Consider the following 25,345-nt stretch of genomic DNA (forward strand, 5'->3'; position numbering starts at 1 on the left):
CGTGGAGAATCGGTTGGTAATAGCCTGACATCATCTAGAGAAAGCAGCCGGGACGAGATGCAGTGACAACCATATAATACATAGGGGGGTGCGGATTTTCAGTGGTCACCCAGAGAAGTCCTATGTCATGGACCAGACACATTCTGATATTTTTACAATATACTCAAAATCCTTTGTCGGGGTTTTCAGTTTTTACTATAAATATGGGGTTGTATAAACGACAGACACTTTTATTCCGACCAGTTCAGCATTTTAATGTAAATGGGTACAAAGTCATGCAAAAAAATGAAATGAAAAGGAGCCAAAAAAACATCAAAACAAGTAAAAATACTCAGGACAAATGCCGGAAAAATCTGGAGAAAAAAAACATTTATCAATTCTCGCATTTTCAAAATGTTTGCATGTGGAGCAGGCAATAAATTCTTCATTTTCAGAAAATTTTTATATTACAATATTTACATTTCGTCTTCATGCAAATAGACCCCCCCCTCCCCCCTCCCCCTCTGCTGTCGGCCCTTAAAAATATTTTTATTTTATTTTTAAATATAATTTACCCCATTCGCTATGATCTGTAGTGTCACTTTAAAGATTTTAAAATATTTTCTCAATTTCACAGATTACTTTATTTTTTACTTTTGTGCCCGTGGGGTTAACCGATATATATTGTTGAGAAAATGTATTTAAAGTCATTCAGCCACATATGCCATGCTATATATTTATATAAAATATATAATAGAATGATGGAGTAAGCAAAGTGAGAGGACAAACAAAAAAAAATACAAAAAAACCCAAAAAAGTAAAAAAAACAAATGCATATAAAAACAATAAAAAAAAGTACATAAAAAAATGAGGTAAAACGGGATAATAAAATGGAAGGAAATCTCGAATTCTGAATATATTAATATTTCCAGATCCATAAAATATTGAATTTAACATATAAAATCTTTGTAATAAAATCTCAGCAGAACACAGGAAAATCAAGACAACAAAAATAAAAAAAATAAAAAGTCGGGAAAAAAAAATATGGGAAAATCTGCTGAGCTTTTCTTTTCCTTCTGTGTTTTTCCAGCCATTTTTTTCCTTACATTTGTGTAATTCTCAAATACAAATCAATGCAGCAAGAATGGAATCGTTACATTTTTGGGAAAAAAAATAAAAAATTCTGAAATTGTACATTTTTTTTAAAAATTTCATATTCAAAATTTTTTTTAAAGAAAAATGTACAATTTACATATTTTTTTTTTTATTATCTAAGCAAATGTTGCCCCTTCCTGACTGTATTTTATACCATATTTATTAATAACCAGACTTTTTATTTATTTTTATTTTGGTTGACTATTAGGGAAAAGAACATAAAAAAGCCAAAAGCACAAAAATGGCAAAAACAAAAAATTTAGAATTAAAAAAAAAAAATAAAAAATCTTTTTGAATAAATGCAGACCTGAAAAAATAAAAATCTAAAAAATCTGTTTGCTTCACGCCTGCCTAATGATTGGTAGGAATTAAAAGGCACCCCTCCATTACTCATCTACGCTGCGCGCTCGTTTTACGTATTTTTTGCGATTATATCTCGTGTCAGCAACTAAAGGTTATTCTCTGTATAACGAAATGCTACCATTTTCCATACACTCTCCGTATCAATTCCGATCCTTTCTCAAGATCTCTGCTTGCTGCCATTGATTAGGAAGATGAACAGATACAAAAAGTATCCATAAAAAAGTAACCGACGCGATTCTATAAAAACCCGGACCCTCAGTATTAGTCTTGCGTTGTATATTTATACCCCCTCCCCCATCTGTACAGCAGTGCGTAAACGTTATGGATTCATAAATAATAATATGCGCTAAACGCCGGTAAAAGATTTCCGTCAGGCGGTGCGTGAAATGACAGCCGTGGGTAGCGAGAGGACGAAAAAACTAATAGTGCAATAAACTCTCCCACGATGGCGACCTCTGCCAGCGAAGCGCGACGGCATTACGTGGAAATCCCGGATCTGTGCGTCGTCTTGTAGAGCTCCTCCCACCAGCCCCATAGGACATTAAGCCTCCGTTACCCCACCCCCTGGCGTTCAAGACATCGTAACGATAATGATTGAAAATAAAAAACTTTACAAAAACACAAAAACAATAAAAAATATTCTGCAATAACCGTAAAAACAAATATAATATACGAGTATCAAAGTGCATGAAACGACGCCAGTGAAATAAATAATTCAGCTGCCTGAGTGCGATGCTCACGTGACCCTGGCCACAAATGTACAGATATATATATATGTATATACACACAGCCCTATATATATATGTATAGATTTATACCCGGATATATACACCCACATGCAACGGTCACCGGCGAGCGCGGGTCTGGTACGTCACACGTGCACATACGGGGCTCGTGCCGGGGGAACGTGCAGAAATATATAGACATATATGTACAGGTCGTTCTATATACACGTGCCTGTGTGCACTGCGGCCGTACACAGGCAGGGGGCGCCGCACGGTAAGAGCGATCCGTCAGTCTCGGGCACAGTCACACATACACGGTGCACGCTGACACACAGGCACGCACGCTCCCGCTCTCCGCGTTGCAGGCCGCAGTGTGCAGATCGGTCAGGAGCGAGGGGTTAATTGGTCAGCCCCCTCTTCTGTAAACAGTCCAGATCCTGCGCCTGCTTCATCTCCTTCATCCTGTGCGGGGGAGAGACAATCAGGGGTGAGGGACACACATCTTACAGAAGACCCTAAGGGTCCGTTTTTTTGTTGCCCACGGTCCCTGCATTAGCTTCAAGGGCCGCAGGCGAAAAACCCGCAGAAAAATACCAATGCCCAAAAACTCAGTGTGAACAGGGCCTAATTAAGTCAACCCCCTTCTGTACCTGTGACGACACCGGCGGAGAAAGCGCATGATCTTGCGGGCGGCCTGGTCCTGCTTCTTAGTGAGAAATGTCCCCCTAGGAAAGACGTGAAACGCGTCAGTATGGGAGGCGCACGCGTGTTCTTAGCATGTTTAATGCATGACACCGTTACATCACGGAACATCTCCAGCTCACCCAAGACTTCTGTATCTATAGCTACATCCAACAGTGTACGGGCACGTTCTGGGACCGGCACAGCAGGGCTGAGCAGAAGGGCAAATTGATCTGCAATATTCACAAGCCAAGAGAATACATCTCCACAGCTGGAACACGGCTTATAGGGGAAAATCATCACATACGAGGCACAGAGCGGCTCATCCCCCGTCCTCCGCTCACACACGGCTACCTAAGGAATCTCTAGCGTCCATCACTCACTTGATGCGATGTTGCAGTGCCGGGCCCGCGCGGGCCCCCTCCCTGTAGCTGCGGTAACATTGCTGGATGAGCACGGCTGCCCGGCGGCTCTGCTGGAAACGCTTCTGCTCGTAGTAACTCCGGAACTTGGACTGGATCAGGATGGCCGCCTGCGTCATTTTCTTGTACAGAGCGTACTGGGAAAGGGAAGAAACACACAGGAGTTTATGGCTGTGCAGCGGAGAGAAGAACCGGAAGAAGAATATCGCACATCACCTTCCATACCACTTTACCAGATACAATACTTTATTTATTACAACATTAACCACTAGATGGCGACCTTACCTCATAATACTTCTGACCACTAGATGGCGACTCAACCTCATAATACTCCTGACCACTAGATGGCGACTACCTCATAATGCTGTGAGCACTAGATGGCGACTACCTCATAATGCTCCTGATCACTAGATGGCGACCCAACCTCATAATGCTTCTGACCACTAGATGGTGACCCAACCTCATAATGATCCTGACCACTAGATCGCGACCTTACCTCATAATGCTCCTGACCACTAGATGGCGACCCAACCTCATAATGCTCCTGACCACTAGATGGCGACCCAACCTCATAATGCACCTGACCTCTAGATCGCGACCTTACCTCATAATGCTCCTGACAACTAGATTGCGACCTTACCTCATAATGCTCCTGACCACTAGATGGCGACCCAAGCTCATAATGCTCCTGACCACTAGATCGCAACCTTACCTCATAATGCTCCTGACCACTAGATGGCGACTACCTCATAATGCTGTGAGCACTAGATGGCGACTACCTCATAATGCTCCTGACCACTAGATGGCGACCCAACCTCATAATGCTCCTTACCACTAGATGGCGACCCAACCTCATAATGCTTCTGACCACTAGAAGGCGACCCAACCTCATAATGCTCCTGACCACTAGATGGCGACCCAACCTCATAATGCTCCTGACCACTAGATGGCGACCCAACCTCATAATGCTTCTGACCACTAGATCGCGACCTTACCTCATAATGCTCCTGACCACTAGATGGCGACCCAACCTCATAATGCTCCTGACCACTAGATGGTGACCCAACCTCATAATGCTCCTGACCACTAGACGGTGACCCAACCTCATAATCCTCCTGACCACTAGATGGCGACCCAACCTCATAATGCTCCTGACCACTAGATGGCGACCCAACCTCCTAATGCTCCTGACCACTAGATCGCAAACTTACCTCATAATGCTCCTGACCACTAGATCGAAACCTTACTTTATAATGCTCCTGACCACTAGATTGCGACCTTACCTCATACCTCATAATGCTCCTGACCACTAGATGGCGACCCAACCTCATAGTGCTCCGGACCACTAGATGGCGACCCAACCTCATAATACTTCTGACCACTAGATGACCCAACCTCATAATGCTCCTGACCACTAGATGGTGACCCAACCTCATAATACTGCTAAACCACTATATGGCGACTCTGCCTCATAATGTTCCTGACCACTAGACGGCGACCCTACATCAATGTTCCTGACCACTAGATAGCGACCTTACCTTGTAATGGTCCTGCCTGACCCTTACCTCACAACATTCCTGACCACCAGATGGCGACCTTACCTTGTAATGGTCCTGCCTGACCCTACCTCACAACATTCCTGACCACCAGATGGCGACCATACCTTGCAATGTTCCTGCCTGACCCTACCTCACAACATTCCTGACTACTAGATGGCGACCTTACCTTGCAATGCACCTGACCACTTCTAACGTTCCTGGATGGCCCTACTTCATAATGTTTCCTATTCTTCTACATTTTAGACTGACGAAGACCTCAGTACGAGGTTGAAACGCGTTGCCGCAGCAAATTTTATTGTCTTATATCATGATCTCCAATAAATTGTTTTAAAATTTATCTGATGGGTCCGTCATAACCACCGAATCAGCTACACAAGAACTCCCGACACGAGGAGCATTTTTTTTCCAGTTTCTTGATCTACATATTAGAGAACTTTAGACTTTACATATCCATTGTTCAGCTCCTGACATGGGATGAGCTATGGATCAAGCTGGGATCCAATTCTAATAACTGCAACAGAGGTGACCATAGACCTGACAGTTATCAGCCCCCACTCCCACAATAACAAGCACATTCATTCTCGGGACAAAGTGGAGGGAAAACAGACATATCTGATGCCGCTTGTCCACCAGAGAAACCACAGGGTTTGACAGGTGGAGTCTAACCGGACCGATCCAGGTTCCCCGCAATATAAGCCTGATACACGGATCTGCCAGGACCTTTAATGTCAGACTCGTGGGGATCCCACTGAAATAATCAGATTCTATAAACAAATGAAATCTGTGTTGTATGAAGCAGGATCATGACTGAGAAAAGGGAGAGGTGTTTACCTTCAGGGCAATCCATGTTAGCTTGTAAAAGAAGAAGGGCTTCTATTAATGGTTAAACAGAGGCTGTGAATCGTGTGACGTGTGGCATCTACCAAGGTGACGCTATCCGCCAAATGTCAGAGTCAAATCAACAGTCATACAATAGTGTCATTCATCATCTCCTCCATCATTTATCAGTCATACAATAGTGTCATCTATCTCCTCCATCATTTATCAGTCATACAATAGTGTCATCTATCATCTCCATCATTTATCAGTCATACAATAGTGTCATCTATCATCTCCATCATTTATCAGTCATACAATAGTGTCATCTATCTCCTCCATCATTTATCAGTCATACAATAGTGTCATCTATCTCCTCCATCATTTATCAGTCATACAATAGTGTCATCTATCACCTCCATCATTTATCAGTCATACAATAGTGTCATCTATCATCTCCATCATTTATCAGTCATACAATAGTGTCATCTATCTCCTCCATCATTTATCAGTCATACAATAGTGTCATCTATCACCTCCATCATTTATCAGTCATACAATAGTGTCATCTATCATCTCCATCATTTATCAGTCATACAATAGTGTCATCTATCATCTCCATCATTTATCAGTCATACAATAGTGTCATCTATCACCTCCATCATTTATCAGTCATACAATAGTGTCATCTATCTCCTCCATCATTTATCAGTCATACAATAGTGTCATCTATCATCTCCATCATTTACCAGTCATACAATAGTGTCATCTATCATCTCCATCATGTATCAGTCATACAATAGTGTCATCTATCATCTCCATCATTTATCAGTCATACAATAGTGTCATCTATCACCTCCATCATTTATCAGTCATACAATAGTGTCATCTATCACCTCCATCATTTATCAGTCATACAATAGTGTCATCTATCACCTCCATCATTTATCAGTCATACAATAGTGTCATCTATCTCCTCCATCATTTATCAGTCATACAATAGTGTCATCTATCTCCTCCATCATTTATCAGTCATACAATAGTGTCATCTATCACCTCCATCATTTATCAGTCATACAATAGTGTCATCTATCTCCTCCATCATTTATCAGTCATACAATAGTGTCATCTATCTCCTCCATCATTTATCAGTCATACAATAGTGTCATCTATCTCCTCCATCATTTATCAGTCATACAATAGTGTCATCTATCACCTCCATCATTTATCAGTCATACAATAGTGTCATCTATCATCTCCATTATTTATCAGTCATACAATAGTGTCATCTATCTCCTCCATCATTTATCAGTCATACAATAGTGTCATCTATCACCTCCATCATTTATCAGTCATACAATAGTGTCATCTATCATCTCCATCATTTATCAGTCATACAATAGTGTCATCTATCACCTCCATCATTTATCAGTCATACAATAGTGTCATCTATCATCTCCATCATTTATCAGTCATACAATAGTGTCATCTATCATCTCCATCATTTATCAGTCATACAATAGTGTCATCTATCATCTCCATCATTTATCAGTCATACAATAGTGTCATCTATCTCCTCCATCATTTATCAGTCATACAATAGTGTCATCTATCATCTCCTCCATCATTTATCAGTCATACAATAGTGTCATCTATCTCCTCCATCATTTATCAGTCATACAATAGTGTCATCTATCATCTCCATCATTTATCAGTCATACAATAGTGTCATCTATCTCTTCCATCATTTATCAGTCATACAATAGTGTCATCTATCTCCTCCATCATTTATCAGTCATACAATAGTGTCATCTATCATCTCCTCCATCATTTATCAGTCATACAATAGTGTCATCTATCATCTCCATCATTTATCAGTCATACAATAGTGTCATCTATCATCTCCATCATTTATCAGTCATACAATAGTGTCATCTATCATCTCCATCATTTATCAGTCATACAATAGTGTCATCTATCTCCTCCATCATTTATCAGTCATACAATAGTGTCATCTATCTCCTCCATCATTTATCAGTCATACAATAGTGTCATCTATCATCTCCATCATTTATCAGTCATACAATAGTGTCATCTATCATCTCCATCATTTATCAGTCATACAATAGTGTCATCTATCATCTCCATCATTTATCAGTCATACAATAGTGTCATCTATCATCTCCATCATTTATCAGTCATACAATAGTGTCATCTATCACCTCCATCATTTATCAGTCATACAATAGTGTCATCTATCACCTCCATCATTTATCAGTCATACAATAGTGTCATCTATCTCCTCCATCATTTATCAGTCATACAATAGTGTCATCTATCATCTCCATCATTTATCAGTCATACAATAGTGTCATCTATCATCTCCATCATTTATCAGTCATACAATAGTGTCATCTATCTCCTTCATCATTTATCAGACATACAATAGTGTCATCTATCACCTCCATCATTTATCAGTCATACAATAGTGTCATCTATCACCTCCATCATTTATCAGTCATACAATAGTGTCATCTATCATCTCCATCATTTATCAGTCATACAATAGTGTCATCTATCTCCTTCATCATTTATCAGACATACAATAGTGTCATCTATCTCCTCCATCATTTATCAGTCATACAATAGTGTCATATATCTCCTCCATCATTTATCAGTCATACAATAGTGTCATCTATCATCTCCATCATTTATCAGTCATACAATAGTGTCATCTATCACCTCCATCATTTATCAGTCATACAATAGTGTCATCTATCATCTCCATCATTTATCAGTCATACAATAGTGTCATCTATCACCTCCATCATTTATCAGTCATACAATAGTGTCATCTATCTCCTCCATCATTTATCAGTCATACAATAGTGTCATCTATCATCTCCATCATTTATCAGTCATACAATAGTGTCATCTATCTCCTCCATCATTTATCAGTCATACAATAGTGTCATCTATCACCTCCATCATTTATCAGTCATACATCAGAGTCATCTATCATCTCCTCCATCATTTATCAGTCATACAATAGTGTCATCTATCACCTCCATCATTTATCAGTCATACAATAGTGTCATCTATCACCTCCATCATTTATCAGTCATACAATAGTGTCATCTATCACCTCCATCATTCATCAGTCATACAATAGTGTCATCTATCATCTCCATCATTTATCAGTCATACAATAGTGTCATCTATCTCCTCCATCATTTATCAGTCATACAATAGTGTCATCTATCTCCTCCATCATTTATCAGTCATACAATAGTGTCATCTATCTCCTCCATCATTTATCAGTCATACAATAGTGTCATCTATCTCCTCCATCATTTATCAGTCATACAATAGTGTAATCTATCATCTCCATCATTTATCAGTCATACAATAGTGTCATCTATCACCTCCATCATTTATCAGTCATACAATAGTGTCATCTATCATCTCCATCATTTATCAGTCATACAATAGTGTCATCTATCATCTCCTCCATCATTTATCAGTCATACAATAGTGTCATCTATCATCTCCATCATTTATCAGTCATACAATAGTGTCATCTATCTCCTCCATCATTTATCAGTCATACAATAGTGTCATCTATCACCTCCATCATTTATCAGTCATACAATAGTGTCATCTATCATCTCCATCATTTATCAGTCATACAATAGTGTCATCTATCACCTCCATCATTTATCAGTCATACAATAGTGTCATCTATCATCTCCTCCATCATTTATCAGTCATACAATAGTGTCATCTATCTCCTCCATCATTTATCAGTCATACAATAGTGTCATCTATCTCCTCCATCATTTATCAGTCATACAATAGTGTCATCTATCATCTCCATCATTTATCAGTCATACAATAGTGTCATCTATCACCTCCATCATTTATCAGTCATACAATAGTGTCATCTATCACCTCCATCATTTATCAGTCATACAATAGTGTCATCTATCATCTCCATCATTTATCAGTCATACAATAGTGTCATCTATCATCTCCTCCATCATTTATCAGTCATACAATAGTGTCATCTATCATCTCCATCATTTATCAGTCATACAATAGTGTCATCTATCATCTCCATCATTTATCAGTCATACAATAGTGTCATCTATCATCTCCTCCATCATTTATCAGTCATACAATAGTGTCATCTATCATCTCCATCATTTATCAGTCATACAATAGTGTCATCTATCATCTCCATCATTTATCAGTCATACAATAGTGTCATCTATCATCTCCTCCATCATTTATCAGTCATACAATAGTGTCATCTATCTCCTCCATCATTTATCAGTCATACAATAGTGTCATCTATCATCTCCATCATTTATCAGTCATACAATAGTGTCATCTATCATCTCCATCATTTATCAGTCATACAATAGTGTCATCTATCTCCTCCATCATTTATCAGTCATACAATAGTGTCATCTATCATCTCCTCCATCATTTATCAGTCATACAATAGTGTCATCTATCACCTCCATCATTTATCAGTCATACAATAGTGTCATCTATCACCTCCATCATTTATCAGTCATACAATAGTGTCATCTATCACCTCCATCATTTATCAGTCATACAATAGTGTCATCTATCATCTCCATCATTTATCAGTCATACAATAGTGTCATCCATCACCTCCATCATTTATCAGTCATACAATAGTGTCATCTATCTCCTCCATCATTTATCAGTCATACAATAGTGTCATCTATCACCTCCATCATTTATCAGTCATACAATAGTGTCATCTATCATCTCCTCCATCATTTATCAGTCATACAATAGTGTCATCTATCACCTCCATCATTTATCAGTCATACAATAGTGTCATCTATCTCCTCCATCATTTATCAGTCATACAATAGTGTCATCTATCTCCTCCATCATTTATCAGTCATACAATAGTGTCATCTATCATCTCCTCCATCATTTATCAGTCATACAATAGTGTCATCTATCATCTCCTCCATCATTTATCAGTCATACAATAGTGTCATCTATCTCCTCCATCATTTATCAGTCATACAATAGTGTCATCTATCATCTCCTCCATCATTTATCAGTCATACAATAGTGTCATCTATCTCCTCCATCATTTATCAGTCATACAATAGTGTCATCTATCATCTCCATCATTTATCAGTCATACAATAGTGTCATCTATCTCCTCCATCATTTATCAGTCATACAATAGTGTCATCTATCACCTCCATCATTTATCAGTCATACAATAGGGTCATCTATCATCTCCATCATTTATCAGTCATACAATAGTGTCATCTATCACCTCCATCATTTATCAGTCATACAATAGTGTCATCTATCACCTCCATCATTTATCAGTCATACAATAGGGTCATCTATCATCTCCATCATTTATCAGTCATACAATAGTGTCATCTATCACCTCCATCATTTATCAGTCATACAATAGTGTCATCTATCATCTCCATCATTTATCAGTCATACAATAGTGTCATCTATCATCTCCTCCATCATTTATCAGTCATACAATAGTGTCATCCATCACCTCCATCATTTATCAGTCATACAATAGTGTCATCTATCATCTCCATCATTTATCAGTCATACAATAGTGTCATCTATCACCTCCATCATTTATCAGTCATACAATAGTGTCATCTATCACCTCCATCATTTATCAGTCATACAATAGTGTCATCTATCACCTCCATCATTTATCAGTCATACAATAGTGTCATCTATCATCTCCATCATTTATCAGTCATACAATAGTGTCATCTATCATCTCCTCCATCATTTATCAGTCATACAATAGTGTCATCTATCATCTCCATCATTTATCAGTCATACAATAGTGTCATCTATCTCCTCCATCATTTATCAGTCATACAATAGTGTCATCTATCTCCTCCATCATTTATCAGTCATACAATAGTGTCATCTATCATCTCCATCATTTATCAGTCATACAATAGTGTCATCTATCTCCTCCATCATTTATCAGTCATACAATAGTGTCATCTATCATCTCCATCATTTATCAGTCATACAATAGTGTCATCTATCATCTCCTCCATCATTTATCAGTCATACAATAGTGTCATCTATCATCTCCATCATTTATCAGTCATACAATAGTGTCATCTATCACCTCCATCATTTATCAGTCATACAATAGTGTCATCGATCATCTCCTCCATCATTTATCAGTCATACAATAGTGTCATCTATCTCCTCCATCATTTATCAGTCATACAATAGTGTCATCTATCATCTCCATCATTTATCAGTCATACAATAGTGTCATCTATCACCTCCATCATTTATCAGTCATACAATAGTGTCATCTATCTCCTCCATCATTTATCAGTCATACAATAGTGTCATCTATCTCCTCCATCATTTATCAGTCATACAATAGTGTCATCTATCTCCTCCATCATTTATCAGTCATACAATAGTGTCATCTATCTCCTCCATCATTTATCAGTCATACAATAGTGTCATCTATCTCCTCCATCATTTATCAGTCATACAATAGTGTCATCTATCACCTCCATCATTTATCAGTCATACAATAGTGTCATCTATCTCCTCCATCATTTATCAGTCATACAATAGTGTCATCTATCTCCTCCATCATTTATCAGTCATACAATAGTGTCATCTATCTCCTCCATCATTTATCAGTCATACAATAGTGTCATCTATCATCTCCATCATTTATCAGTCATACAATAGTGTCATCTATCATCTCCATCATTTATCAGTCATACAATAGTGTCATCTATCATCTCCATCATTTATCAGTCATACAATAGTGTCATCTATCACCTCCATCATTTATCAGTCATACAATAGTGTCATCTATCACCTCCATCATTTATCAGTCATACAATAGTGTCATCTATCTCCTCCATCATTTATCAGTCATACAATAGTGTCATCTATCATCTCCATCATTTATCAGTCATACATTAGTGTCATCTATCACCTCCATCATTTATCAGTCATACAATAGTGTCATCTATCTCCTCCATCATTTATCAGTCATACAATAGTGTCATCTATCACCTCCATCATTTATCAGTCATACAATAGTGTCATCTATCTCCTCCATCATTTATCAGTCATACAATAGTGTCATCTATCACCTCCATCATTTATCAGTCATACAATAGTGTCATCTATCACCTCCATCATTTATCAGTCATACAATAGTGTCATCTATCACCTCCATCATTTATCAGTCATACAATAGTGTCATCTATCACCTCCATCATTTATCAGTCATACAATAGTGTCATCTATCACCTCCATCATTTATCAGTCATACAATAGTGTCATCTATCACCTCCATCATTTATCAGTCATACAATAGTGTCATCTATCTCCTCCATCATTTATCAGTCATACAATAGTGTCATCTATCATCTCCTCCATCATTTATCAGTCATACAATAGTGTCATCTATCATCTCCATCATTTATCAGTCATACAATAGTGTCATCTATCTCCTCCATCATTTATCAGTCATACAATAGTGTCATCTATCACCTCCATCATTTATCAGTCATACAATAGTGTCATCTATCATCTCCATCATTTATCAGTCATACAATAGTGTCATCTATCTCCTCCATCATTTATCAGTCATACAATAGTGTCATCTATCATCTCCATCATTTATCAGTCATACAATAGTGTCATCTATCTCCTCCATCATTTATCAGTCATACAATAGTGTCATCTATCATCTCCTCCATCATTTATCAGTCATACAATAGTGTCATCTATCACCTCCATCATTTATCAGTCATACAATAGTGTCATCTATCACCTCCATCATTTATCAGTCATAAAATAGTGTCATCTATCATCTCCATCATTTATCAGTCATACAATAGTGTCATCTATCTCCTCCATCATTTATCAGTCATACAATAGTGTCATCTATCTCCTCCATCATTTATCAGTCATACAATAGTGTCATCCATCATCTCCATCATTTATCAGTCATACAATAGTGTCATCTATCTCCTCCATCATTTATCAGTCATACAATAGTGTCATCTATCATCTCCATCATTTATCAGTCATACAATAGTGTCATCTATCATCTCCTCCATCATTTATCAGTCATACAATAGTGTCATCTATCATCTCCATCATTTATCAGTCATACAATAGTGTCATCTATCATCTCCTCCATCATTTATCAGTCATACAATAGTGTCATCTATCTCCTCCATCATTTATCAGTCATACAATAGTGTCATCTATCATCTCCATCATTTATCAGTCATACAATAGTGTCATCTATCATCTCCTCCATCATTTATCAGTCATACAATAGTGTCATCTATCTCCTCCATCATTTATCAGTCATACAATAGTGTCATCTATCATCTCCATCATTTATCAGTCATACAATAGTGTCATCTATCATCTCCATCATTTATCAGTCATACAATAGTGTCATCTATCATCTCCATCATTTATCAGTCATACAATAGTGTCATCTATCATCTCCTCCATCATTTATCAGTCATACAATAGTGTCATCTATCATCTCCATCATTTATCAGTCATACAATAGTGTCATCTATCTCCTCCATCATTTATCAGTCATACAATAGTGTCATCTATCATCTCCATCATTTATCAGTCATACAATAGTGTCATCTATCTCCTCCATCATTTATCAGTCATACAATAGTGTCATCTATCACCTCCATCATTTATCAGTCATACAATAGTGTCATCTATCATCTCCTCCATCATTTATCAGTCATACAATAGTGTCATCTATCACCTCCATCATTTATCAGTCATACAATAGTGTCATCTATCATCTCCTCCATCATTTATCAGTCATACAATAGTGTCATCTATCACCTCCATCATTTATCAGTCATACAATAGTGTCATCTATCACCTCCATCATTTATCAGTCATACAATAGTGTCATCTATCATCTCCATCATTTATCAGTCATACAATAGTGTCATCTATCATCTCCATCATTTATCAGTCATACAATAGTGTCATCCATCACCTCCATCATTTATCAGTCATACAATAGTGTCATCTATCTCCTCCATCATTTATCAGTCATACAATAGTGTCATCTATCATCTCCATCATTTATCAGTCATACAATAGTGTCATCTATCATCTCCTCCATCATTTATCAGTCATACAATAGTGTCATCTATCATCTCCTCCATCATTTATCAGTCATACAATAGTGTCATCTATCTCCTCCATCATTTATCAGTCATACAATAGTGTCATCTATCTCCTCCATCATTTATCAGTCATACAATAGTGTCATCTATCATCTCCATCATTTATCAGTCATACAATAGTGTCATCTATCATCTCCATCATTTATCAGTCATACAATAGTGTCATCCATCACCTCCATCATTTATCAGTCATACAATAGTGTCATCTATCTCCTCCATCATTTATCAGTCATACAATAGTGTCATCTATCATCTCCATCATTTATCAGTCATACAATAGTGTCATCTATCATCTCCTCCATCATTTATCAGTCATACAATAGTGTCATCTATCTCCTCCATCATTTATCAGTCATACAATAGTGTCATCTATCATCTCCATCATTTATCAGTCATACAATAGTGTCATCTATCATCTCCTCCATCATTTATCAGTCATACAATAGTGTCATCTATCATCTCCATCATTTATCAGTCATACAATAGTGTCATCTATCATCTCCATTATTTATCAGTCATACAATAGTGTCATCTATCATCTCCATTATTTATCAGTCATACAATAGTGTCATCTATCATCTCCATCATTTATCAGTCATACAATAGTGTCATCTATCATCTCCATCATTTATCAGTCATACAATAGTGTCATCTATCTCCTCCATCATTTATCAGTCATACAATAGTGTCATCTATCACCTCCATCATTTATCAGTCATACAATAGTGTCATCTATCATCTCCATTATTTATCAGTCATACAATAGTGTCATCTATCACCTCCATCATTTATCAGTCATACAATAGTGTCATCTATCACCTCCATCATTTATCAGTCATACAATAGTGTCATCTATCATCTCCATCATTTATCAGTCATACAATAGTGTCATCTATCACCTCCATCATTTATCAGTCATACAATAGTGTCATCTATCATCTCCTCCATCATTTATCAGTCATACAATAGTGTCATCTCCATCATTTATCAGCCATACAATAGTGTCATCTATCATCTCCATCATTTATCAGTCATACAATAGTGTCATCTATCATCTCCATCATTTATCAGCCATACAATAGTGTCATCTATCTCCTCCATCATTTATCAGTCATACAATAGTGTCATCTATCTCCTCCATCATTTATCAGTCATACAATAGTGTCATCTATCATCTCCTCCATCATTTATCAGTCATACAATAGTGTCATCTATCATCTCCTCCATCATTTATCAGTCATACAATAGTGTCATCTATCACCTCCATCATTTATCAGTCATACAATAGTGTCATCTATCACCTCCATCATTTATCAGTCATACAATAGTGTCATCTATCACCTCCATCATTTATCAGTCATACAATAGTGTCATCTATCTCCTCCATCATTTATCAGTCATACAATAGTGTCATCTATCATCTCCATCATTTATCAGTCATACAATAGTGTCATCTATCATCTCCATCATTTATCAGTCATACAATAGTGTCATCCATCACCTCCATCATTTATCAGTCATACAATAGTGTCATCTATCTCCTTCATCATTTATCAGTCATACAATAGTGTCATCTATCACCTCCATCATTTATCAGTCATACAATAGTGTCATCTATCATCTCCATCATTTATCAGTCATACAATAGTGTCATCTATCTCCTCCATCATTTATCAGTCATACAATAGTGTCATCTATCACCTCCATCATTTATCAGTCATACAATAGTGTCATCTATCTCCTCCATCATTTATCAGTCATACAATAGTGTCATCTATCACCTCCATCATTTATCAGTCATACAATAGTGTCATCTATCATCTCCTCCATCATTTATCAGTCATACAATAGTGTCATCTATCACCTCCATCATTTATCAGTCATACAATAGTGTCATCTATCTCCTCCATCATTTATCAGTCATACAATAGTGTCATCTATCTCCTCCATCATTTATCAGTCATACAATAGTGTCATCTATCTCCTCCATCATTTATCAGTCATACAATAGTGTCATCTATCATCTCCTCCATCATTTATCAGTCATACAATAGTGTCATCTATCACCTCCATCATTTATCAGTCATACAATAGTGTCATCTATCTCCTCCATCATTTATCAGTCATACAATAGTGTCATCTATCATCTCCTCCATCATTTATCAGTCATACAATAGTGTCATCTATCATCTCCACCATTTATCAGTCATACAATAGTGTCATCTATCATCTCCTCCATCATTTATCAGTCATACAATAGTGTCATCTATCTCCTCCATCATTTATCAGTCATACAATAGTGTCATCTATCATCTCCATCATTTATCAGTCATACAATAGTGTCATCTATCACCTCCATCATTTATCAGTCATACAATAGTGTCATCTATCATCTCCATCATTTATCAGTCATACAATAGTGTCATCTATCACCTCCATCATTTATCAGTCATACAATAGTGTCATCTATCATCTCCTCCATCATTTATCAGTCATACAATAGTGTCATCTATCTCCTCCATCATTTATCAGTCATACAATAGTGTCATCTATCATCTCCATCATTTATCAGTCATACAATAGTGTCATCTATCATCTCCTCCATCATTTATCAGTCATACAATAGTGTCATCTATCACCTCCATCATTTATCAGTCATACAATAGTGTCATCTATCATCACCTCCATCATTTATCAGTCATACAATAGTGTCATCTATCTCCTCCATCATTTATCAGTCATACAATAGTGTCATCTATCATCACCTCCATCATTTATCAGTCATACAATAGTGTCATCTATCTCCTCCATCATTTATCAGTCATACAATAGTGTCATCTATCACCTCCATCATTTATCAGTCATACAATAGTGTCATCGATCATCTCCTCCATCATTTATCAGTCATACAATAGTGTCATCTATCATCTCCATCATTTATCAGTCATACAATAGTGTCATCTATCACCTCCATCATTTATCAGTCATACAATAGTGTCATCTATCTCCTCCATCATTTATCAGTCATACAATAGTGTCATCTATCATCTCCATCATTTATCAGTCATACAATAGTGTCATCTATCTCCTCCATCATTTATCAGTCATACAATAGTGTCATCTATCTCCTCCATCATTTATCAGTCATACAATAGTGTCATCTATCTCCTCCATCATTTATCAGTCATACAATAGTGTCATCTATCTCCTCCATCATTTATCAGTCATACAATAGTGTCATCTATCTCCTCCATCATTTATCAGTCATACAATAGTGTCATCTATCATCTCCATCATTTATCAGTCATACAATAGTGTCATATATCTCCTCCATCATTTATCAGTCATACAATAGTGTCATCTATCATCTCCATCATTTATCAGTCATACAATAGTGTCATCTATCATCTCCATCATTTATCAGTCATACAATAGTGTCATCTATCATCTCCATCATTTATCAGTCATACAATAGTGTCATCTATCACCTCCATCATTTATCAGTCATACAATAGTGTCATCTATCTCCTCCATCATTTATCAGTCATACAATAGTGTCATCTATCATCTCCATCATTTATCAGTCATACAATAGTGTCATCTATCATCTCCATCATTTATCAGTCATACAATAGTGTCATCTATCACCTCCATCATTTATCAGTCATACAATAGTGTCATCTATCATCTCCATCATTTATCAGTCATACAATAGTGTCATCTATCATCTCCATCATTTATCAGTCATACAATAGTGTCATCTATCACCTCCATCATTTATCAGTCATACAATAGTGTCATCTATCTCCTCCATCATTTATCAGTCATACAATAGTGTCATCTATCATCTCCATCATTTATCAGTCATACAATAGTGTCATCTATCTCCTCCATCATTTATCAGTCATACAATAGTGTCATCTATCTCCTCCATCATTTATCAGTCATACAATAGTGTCATCTATCATCTCCATCATTTATCAGTCATACAATAGTGTCATCTATCTCCTCCATCATTTATCAGTCATACAATAGTGTCATCTATCTCCTCCATCATTTATCAGTCATACAATAGTGTCATCTATCACCTCCATCATTTATCAGTCATACAATAGTGTCATCTATCACCTCCATCATTTATCAGTCATACAATAGTGTCATCTATCTCCTCCATCATTTATCAGTCATACAATAGTGTCATCTATCATCTCCATCATTTATCAGTCATACAATAGTGTCATCTATCTCCTCCATCATTTATCAGTCATACAATAGTGTCATCTATCACCTCCATCATTTATCAGTCATACAATAGTGTCATCTATCTCCTCCATCATTTATCAGTCATACAATAGTGTCATCTATCTCCTCCATCATTTATCAGTCATACAATAGTGTCATCTATCACCTCCATCATTTATCAGTCATACAATAGTGTCATCTATCATCTCCATCATTTATCAGTCATACAATAGTGTCATCTATCATCACCTCCATCATTTATCAGTCATACAATAGTGTCATCTATCACCTCCATCATTTATCAGTCATACAATAGTGTCATCTATCATCTCCTCCATCATTTATCAGTCATACAATAGTGTCATCTATCATCTCCTCCATCATTTATCAGTCATACAATAGTGTCATCTATCATCTCCATCATTTATCAGTCATACAATAGTGTCATCTATCTCCTCCATCATTTATCAGTCATACAATAGTGTCATCTATCACCTCCATCATTTATCAGTCATACAATAGTGTCATCTATCACCTCCATCATTTATCAGTCATACAATAGTGTCATCTATCATCTCCATTATTTATCAGTCATACAATAGTGTCATCTATCATCTCCATCATTTATCAGTCATACAATAGTGTCATCTATCATCTCCATCATTTATCAGTCATACAATAGTGTCATCTATCACCTCCATCATTTATCAGTCATACAATAGTGTCATCTATCATCTCCATCATTTATCAGTCATACAATAGTGTCATCTATCTCCTCCATCATTTATCAGTCATACAATAGTGTCATCTATCATCTCCTCCATCATTTATCAGTCATACAATAGTGTCATCTATCACCTCCATCATTTATCAGTCATACAATAGTGTCATCTATCTCCTCCATCATTTATCAGTCATACAATAGTGTCATCTATCATCTCCATCATTTATCAGTCATACAATAGTGTCATCTATCTCCTCCATCATTTATCAGTCATACAATAGTGTCATCTATCACCTCCATCATTTATCAGTCATACAATAGTGTCATCTATCATCTCCTCCATCATTTATCAGTCATACAATAGTGTCATCTATCACCTCCATCATTTATCAGTCATACAATAGTGTCATCTATCATCTCCATCATTTATCAGTCATACAATAGTGTCATCTATCATCACCTCCATCATTTATCAGTCATACAATAGTGTCATCTATCATCTCCATCATTTATCAGTCATACAATAGTGTCATCTATCATCACCTCCATCATTTATCAGTCATACAATAGTGTCATCTATCACCTCCATCATTTATCAGTCATACAATAGTGTCATCTATCACCTCCATCATTTATCAGTCATACAATAGTGTCATCTATCACCTCCATCATTTATCAGTCATACAATAGTGTCATCTATCATCACCTCCATCATTTATCAGTCATACAATAGTGTCATCTATCTCCTCCATCATTTATCAGTCATACAATAGTGTCATCTATCTCCTCCATCATTTATCAGTCATACAATAGTGTCATCTATCATCTCCATCATTTATCAGTCATACAATAGTGTCATCTATCTCCTCCATCATTTATCAGTCATACAATAGTGTCATCTATCACCTCCATCATTTATCAGTCATACAATAGTGTCATCTATCATCTCCTCCATCATTTATCAGTCATACAATAGTGTCATCTATCTCCTCCATCATTTATCAGTCATACAATAGTGTCATCTATCATCTCCATCATTTATCAGACATACAATAGTGTCATCTATCATCTCCATCATTTATCAGTCATACAATAGTGTCATCTATCTCCTCCATCATTTATCAGTCATACAATAGTGTCATCTATCTCCTCCATCATTTATCAGTCATACAATAGTGTCATCTATCTCCTCCATCATTTATCAGTCATACAATAGTGTCATCTATCTCCTCCATCATTTATCAGTCATACAATAGTGTCATCTATCTCCTCCATCATTTATCAGTCATACAATAGTGTCATCTATCACCTCCATCATTTATCAGTCATACAATAGTGTCATCTATCATCTCCATCATTTATCAGTCATACAATAGTGTCATCTATCTCCTCCATCATTTATCAGTCATACAATAGTGTCATCTATCACCTCCATCATTTATCAGTCATACAATAGTGTCATCTATCACCTCCATCATTTATCAGTCATACAATAGTGTCATCTATCATCTCCATCATTTATCAGTCATACAATAGTGTCATCTATCATCTCCATCATTTATCAGTCATACAATAGTGTCATCTATCATCTCCTCCATCATTTATCAGTCATACAATAGTGTCATCTATCATCTCCATCATTTATCAGTCATACAATAGTGTCATCTATCATCTCCATCATTTATCAGTCATACAATAGTGTCATCTATCACCTCCTCCATCATTTATCAGTCATACAATAGTGTCATCTATCACCTCCATCATTTATCAGTCATACAATAGTGTCATCTATCATCTCCTCCATCATTTATCAGTCATACAATAGTGTCATCTATCTCCTCCATCATTTATCAGTCATACAATAGTGTCATCTATCATCTCCATCATTTATCAGTCATACAATAGTGTCATCTATCATCTCCTCCATCATTTATCAGTCATACAATAGTGTCATCTATCTCCTCCATCATTTATCAGTCATACAATAGTGTCATCTATCATCTCCATCATTTATCAGTCATACAATAGTGTCATCTATCATCTCCTCCATCATTTATCAGTCATACAATAGTGTCATCTATCACCTCCATCATTTATCAGTCATACAATAGTGTCATCTATCATCTCCTCATCATTTATCAGTCATACAATAGTGTCATCTATCATCTCCATCATTTATCAGTCATACAATAGTGTCATCTATCACCTCCATCATTTATCAGTCATACAATAGTGTCATCTATCATCTCCTCCATCATTTATCAGTCATACAATAGTGTCATCTCCATCATTTATCAGCCATACAATAGTGTCATCTATCATCTCCATCATTTATCAGTCATACAATAGTGTCATCTATCTCCTCCATCATTTATCAGTCATACAATAGTGTCATCTATCTCCTCCATCATTTATCAGTCATACAATAGTGTCATCTATCATCTCCTCCATCATTTATCAGTCATACAATAGTGTCATCTATCATCTCCATCATTTATCAGTCATACAATAGTGTCATCTATCATCTCCATTATTTATCAGTCATACAATAGTGTCATCTATCTCCTCCATCATTTATCAGTCATACAATAGTGTCATCTATCACCTCCATCATTTATCAGTCATACAATAGTGTCATCTATCTCCTCCATCATTTATCAGTCATACAATAGTGTCATCTATCTCCTCCATCATTTATCAGTCATACAATAGTGTCATCTATCTCCTCCATCATTTATCAGTCATACAATAGTGTCATCTATCACCTCCATCATTTATCAGTCATACAATAGTGTCATCTATCTCCTCCATCATTTATCAGTCATACAATAGTGTCATCTATCTCCTCCATCATTTATCAGTCATACAATAGTGTCATCTATCTCCTCCATCATTTATCAGTCATACAATAGTGTCATCTATATCCTCCATCATTTATCAGTCATACAATAGTGTCATCTATCTCCTCCATCATTTATCAGTCATACAATAGTGTCATCTATCACCTCCATCATTTATCAGTCATACAATAGTGTCATCTATCTCCTCCATCATTTATCAGTCATACAATAGTGTCATCTATCTCCTCCATCATTTATCAGTCATACAATAGTGTCATCTATCTCCTCCATCATTTATCAGTCATACAATAGTGTCATCTATCTCCTCCATCATTATCAGTCATACAATAGTGTCATCTATCATCTCCATCATTTATCAGTCATACAATAGTGTCATCTATCTCCATCATTTATCAGTCATACAATAGTGTCATCTATCATCTCCATCATTTATCAGTCATACAATAGTGTCATCTATCATCTCCTCCATCATTTATCAGTCATACAATAGTGTCATCTATCACCTCCATCATTTATCAGTCATACAATAGTGTCATCTATCACCTCCATCATTTATCAGTCATACAATAGTGTCATCTATCATCTCCATTATTTATCAGTCATACAATAGTGTCATCTATCACCTCCATCATTTATCAGTCATACAATAGTGTCATCTATCACCTCCATCATTTATCAGTCATACAATAGTGTCATCTATCACCTCCATCATTTATCAGTCATACAATAGTGTCATCTATCATCTCCATCATTTATCAGTCATACAATAGTGTCATCTATCACCTCCATCATTTATCAGTCATACAATAGTGTCATCTATCATCTCCTCCATCATTTATCAGTCATACAATAGTGTCATCTCCATCATTTATCAGCCATACAATAGTGTCATCTATCATCTCCATCATTTATCAGTCATACAATAGTGTCATCTATCTCCTCCATCATTTATCAGTCATACAATAGTGTCATCTATCTCCTCCATCATTTATCAGTCATACAATAGTGTCATCTATCATCTCCTCCATCATTTATCAGTCATACAATAGTGTCATCTATCATCTCCATCATTTATCAGTCATACAATAGTGTCATCTATCACCTCCATCATTTATCAGTCATACAATAGTGTCATCTATCATCTCCATTATTTATCAGTCATACAATAGTGTCATCTATCACCTCCATCATTTATCAGTCATACAATAGTGTCATCTATCATCTCCATCACTTATCAGTCATACAATAGTGTCATCTATCTCCTCCATCATTTATCAGTCATACAATAGTGTCATCTATCATCTCCATCATTTATCAGTCATACAATAGTGTCATCTATCTCCTCCATCATTTATCAGTCATACAATAGTGTCATCTATCACCTCCATCATTTATCAGTCATACAATAGTGTCATCTATCTCCTCCATCATTTATCAGTCATACAATAGTGTCATCTATCATCTCCATCATTTATCAGTCATACAATAGTGTCATCTATCTCCTCCATCATTTATCAGTCATACAATAGTGTCATCTATCTCCTCCATCATTTATCAGTCATACATAGTGTCATCTATCTCCTCCATCATTTATCAGTCATACAATAGTGTCATCTATCACCTCCATCATTTATCAGTCATACAATAGTGTCATCTATCACCTCCATCATTTATCAGTCATACAATAGTGTCATCTATCATCTCCATCATTTATCAGTCATACAATAGTGTCATCTATCATCTCCATCATTTATCAGTCATACAATAGTGTCATCTATCACCTCCATCATTTATCAGTCATACAATAGTGTCATCTATCATCTCCTCCATCATTTATCAGTCATACAATAGTGTCATCTATCTCCTCCATCATTTATCAGTCATACAATAGTGTCATCTATCTCCTCCATCATTTATCAGTCATACAATAGTGTCATCTATCATCTCCATCATTTATCAGTCATACAATAGTGTCATCTATCACCTCCATTATTTATCAGTCATACAATAGTGTCATCTATCATCTCCATCATTTATCAGTCATACAATAGTGTCATCTATCATCTCCATCATTTATCAGTCATACAATAGTGTCATCTATCATCTCCTCCATCATTTATCAGTCATACAATAGTGTCATCTAATGATCATCACCTCCATCATTTATCAGTCATACAATAGTGTCATCTATCATCTCCATCATTTATCAGTCATACAATAGTGTCATCTATCACCTCCATCATTTATCAGTCATACAATAGTGTCATCTATCATCTCCATCATTTATCAGTCATACAATAGTGTCATCTATCATCACCTCCATCATTTATCAGTCATACAATAGTGTCATCTATCACCTCCATCATTTATCAGTCATACAATAGTGTCATCTATCATCTACATCATTTATCAGTCATACAATAGTGTCATCTATCATCTCCATCATTTATCAGTCATACAATAGTGTCATCTATCTCCTCCATCATTTATCAGTCATACAATAGTGTCATCTATCATCTCCATCATTTATCAGT

The 25,345-nt window shown here is 36.4% G+C and overlaps 1 protein-coding gene across 1 annotated transcript; it reads right to left on the reverse strand.

The window, feature by feature from the left end:
• Positions 1-243: 243 nt before the first annotated feature.
• LOC142728063 (calmodulin-binding transcription activator 2-like) lies at positions 244-5,732 on the reverse strand. The gene is made up of 5 exons (XM_075849090.1): positions 5,716-5,732; positions 3,287-3,462; positions 3,047-3,136; positions 2,873-2,947; positions 244-2,684 (listed from the first exon to the last, which is right to left on the reverse strand). Exons 2-5 carry the CDS (start codon positions 3,442-3,444, stop codon positions 2,621-2,623), a joined length of 387 nt encoding a protein of 128 aa, XP_075705205.1. The 5' UTR covers positions 3,445-3,462; positions 5,716-5,732; the 3' UTR covers positions 244-2,620.
• Positions 5,733-25,345: the final 19,613 nt, after the last annotated feature.

This window comes from Rhinoderma darwinii, unplaced genomic scaffold, assembly GCF_050947455.1.
Source record: "Rhinoderma darwinii isolate aRhiDar2 unplaced genomic scaffold, aRhiDar2.hap1 Scaffold_668, whole genome shotgun sequence".
NCBI lineage: Eukaryota > Metazoa > Chordata > Amphibia > Anura > Rhinodermatidae > Rhinoderma > Rhinoderma darwinii.

Bases quoted from the DNA above. Each gene is read 5' to 3' on its own strand.
- LOC142728063 (XM_075849090.1), bottom strand. From the start codon at position 3,444: ATGACGCAGGCGGCCATCCTGATCCAGTCCAAGTTCCGGAGTTACTAC. The intron at 3,137-3,286 runs GTGAGTGATGGA...TGAATATTGCAG, and splicing joins GCACTGCAACATCGCATCAA to ATCAATTTGCCCTTCTGCTC. The intron at 2,948-3,046 runs GTGAGCTGGAGA...CGTCTTTCCTAG, and splicing joins TATAGATACAGAAGTCTTGG to GGGGACATTTCTCACTAAGA.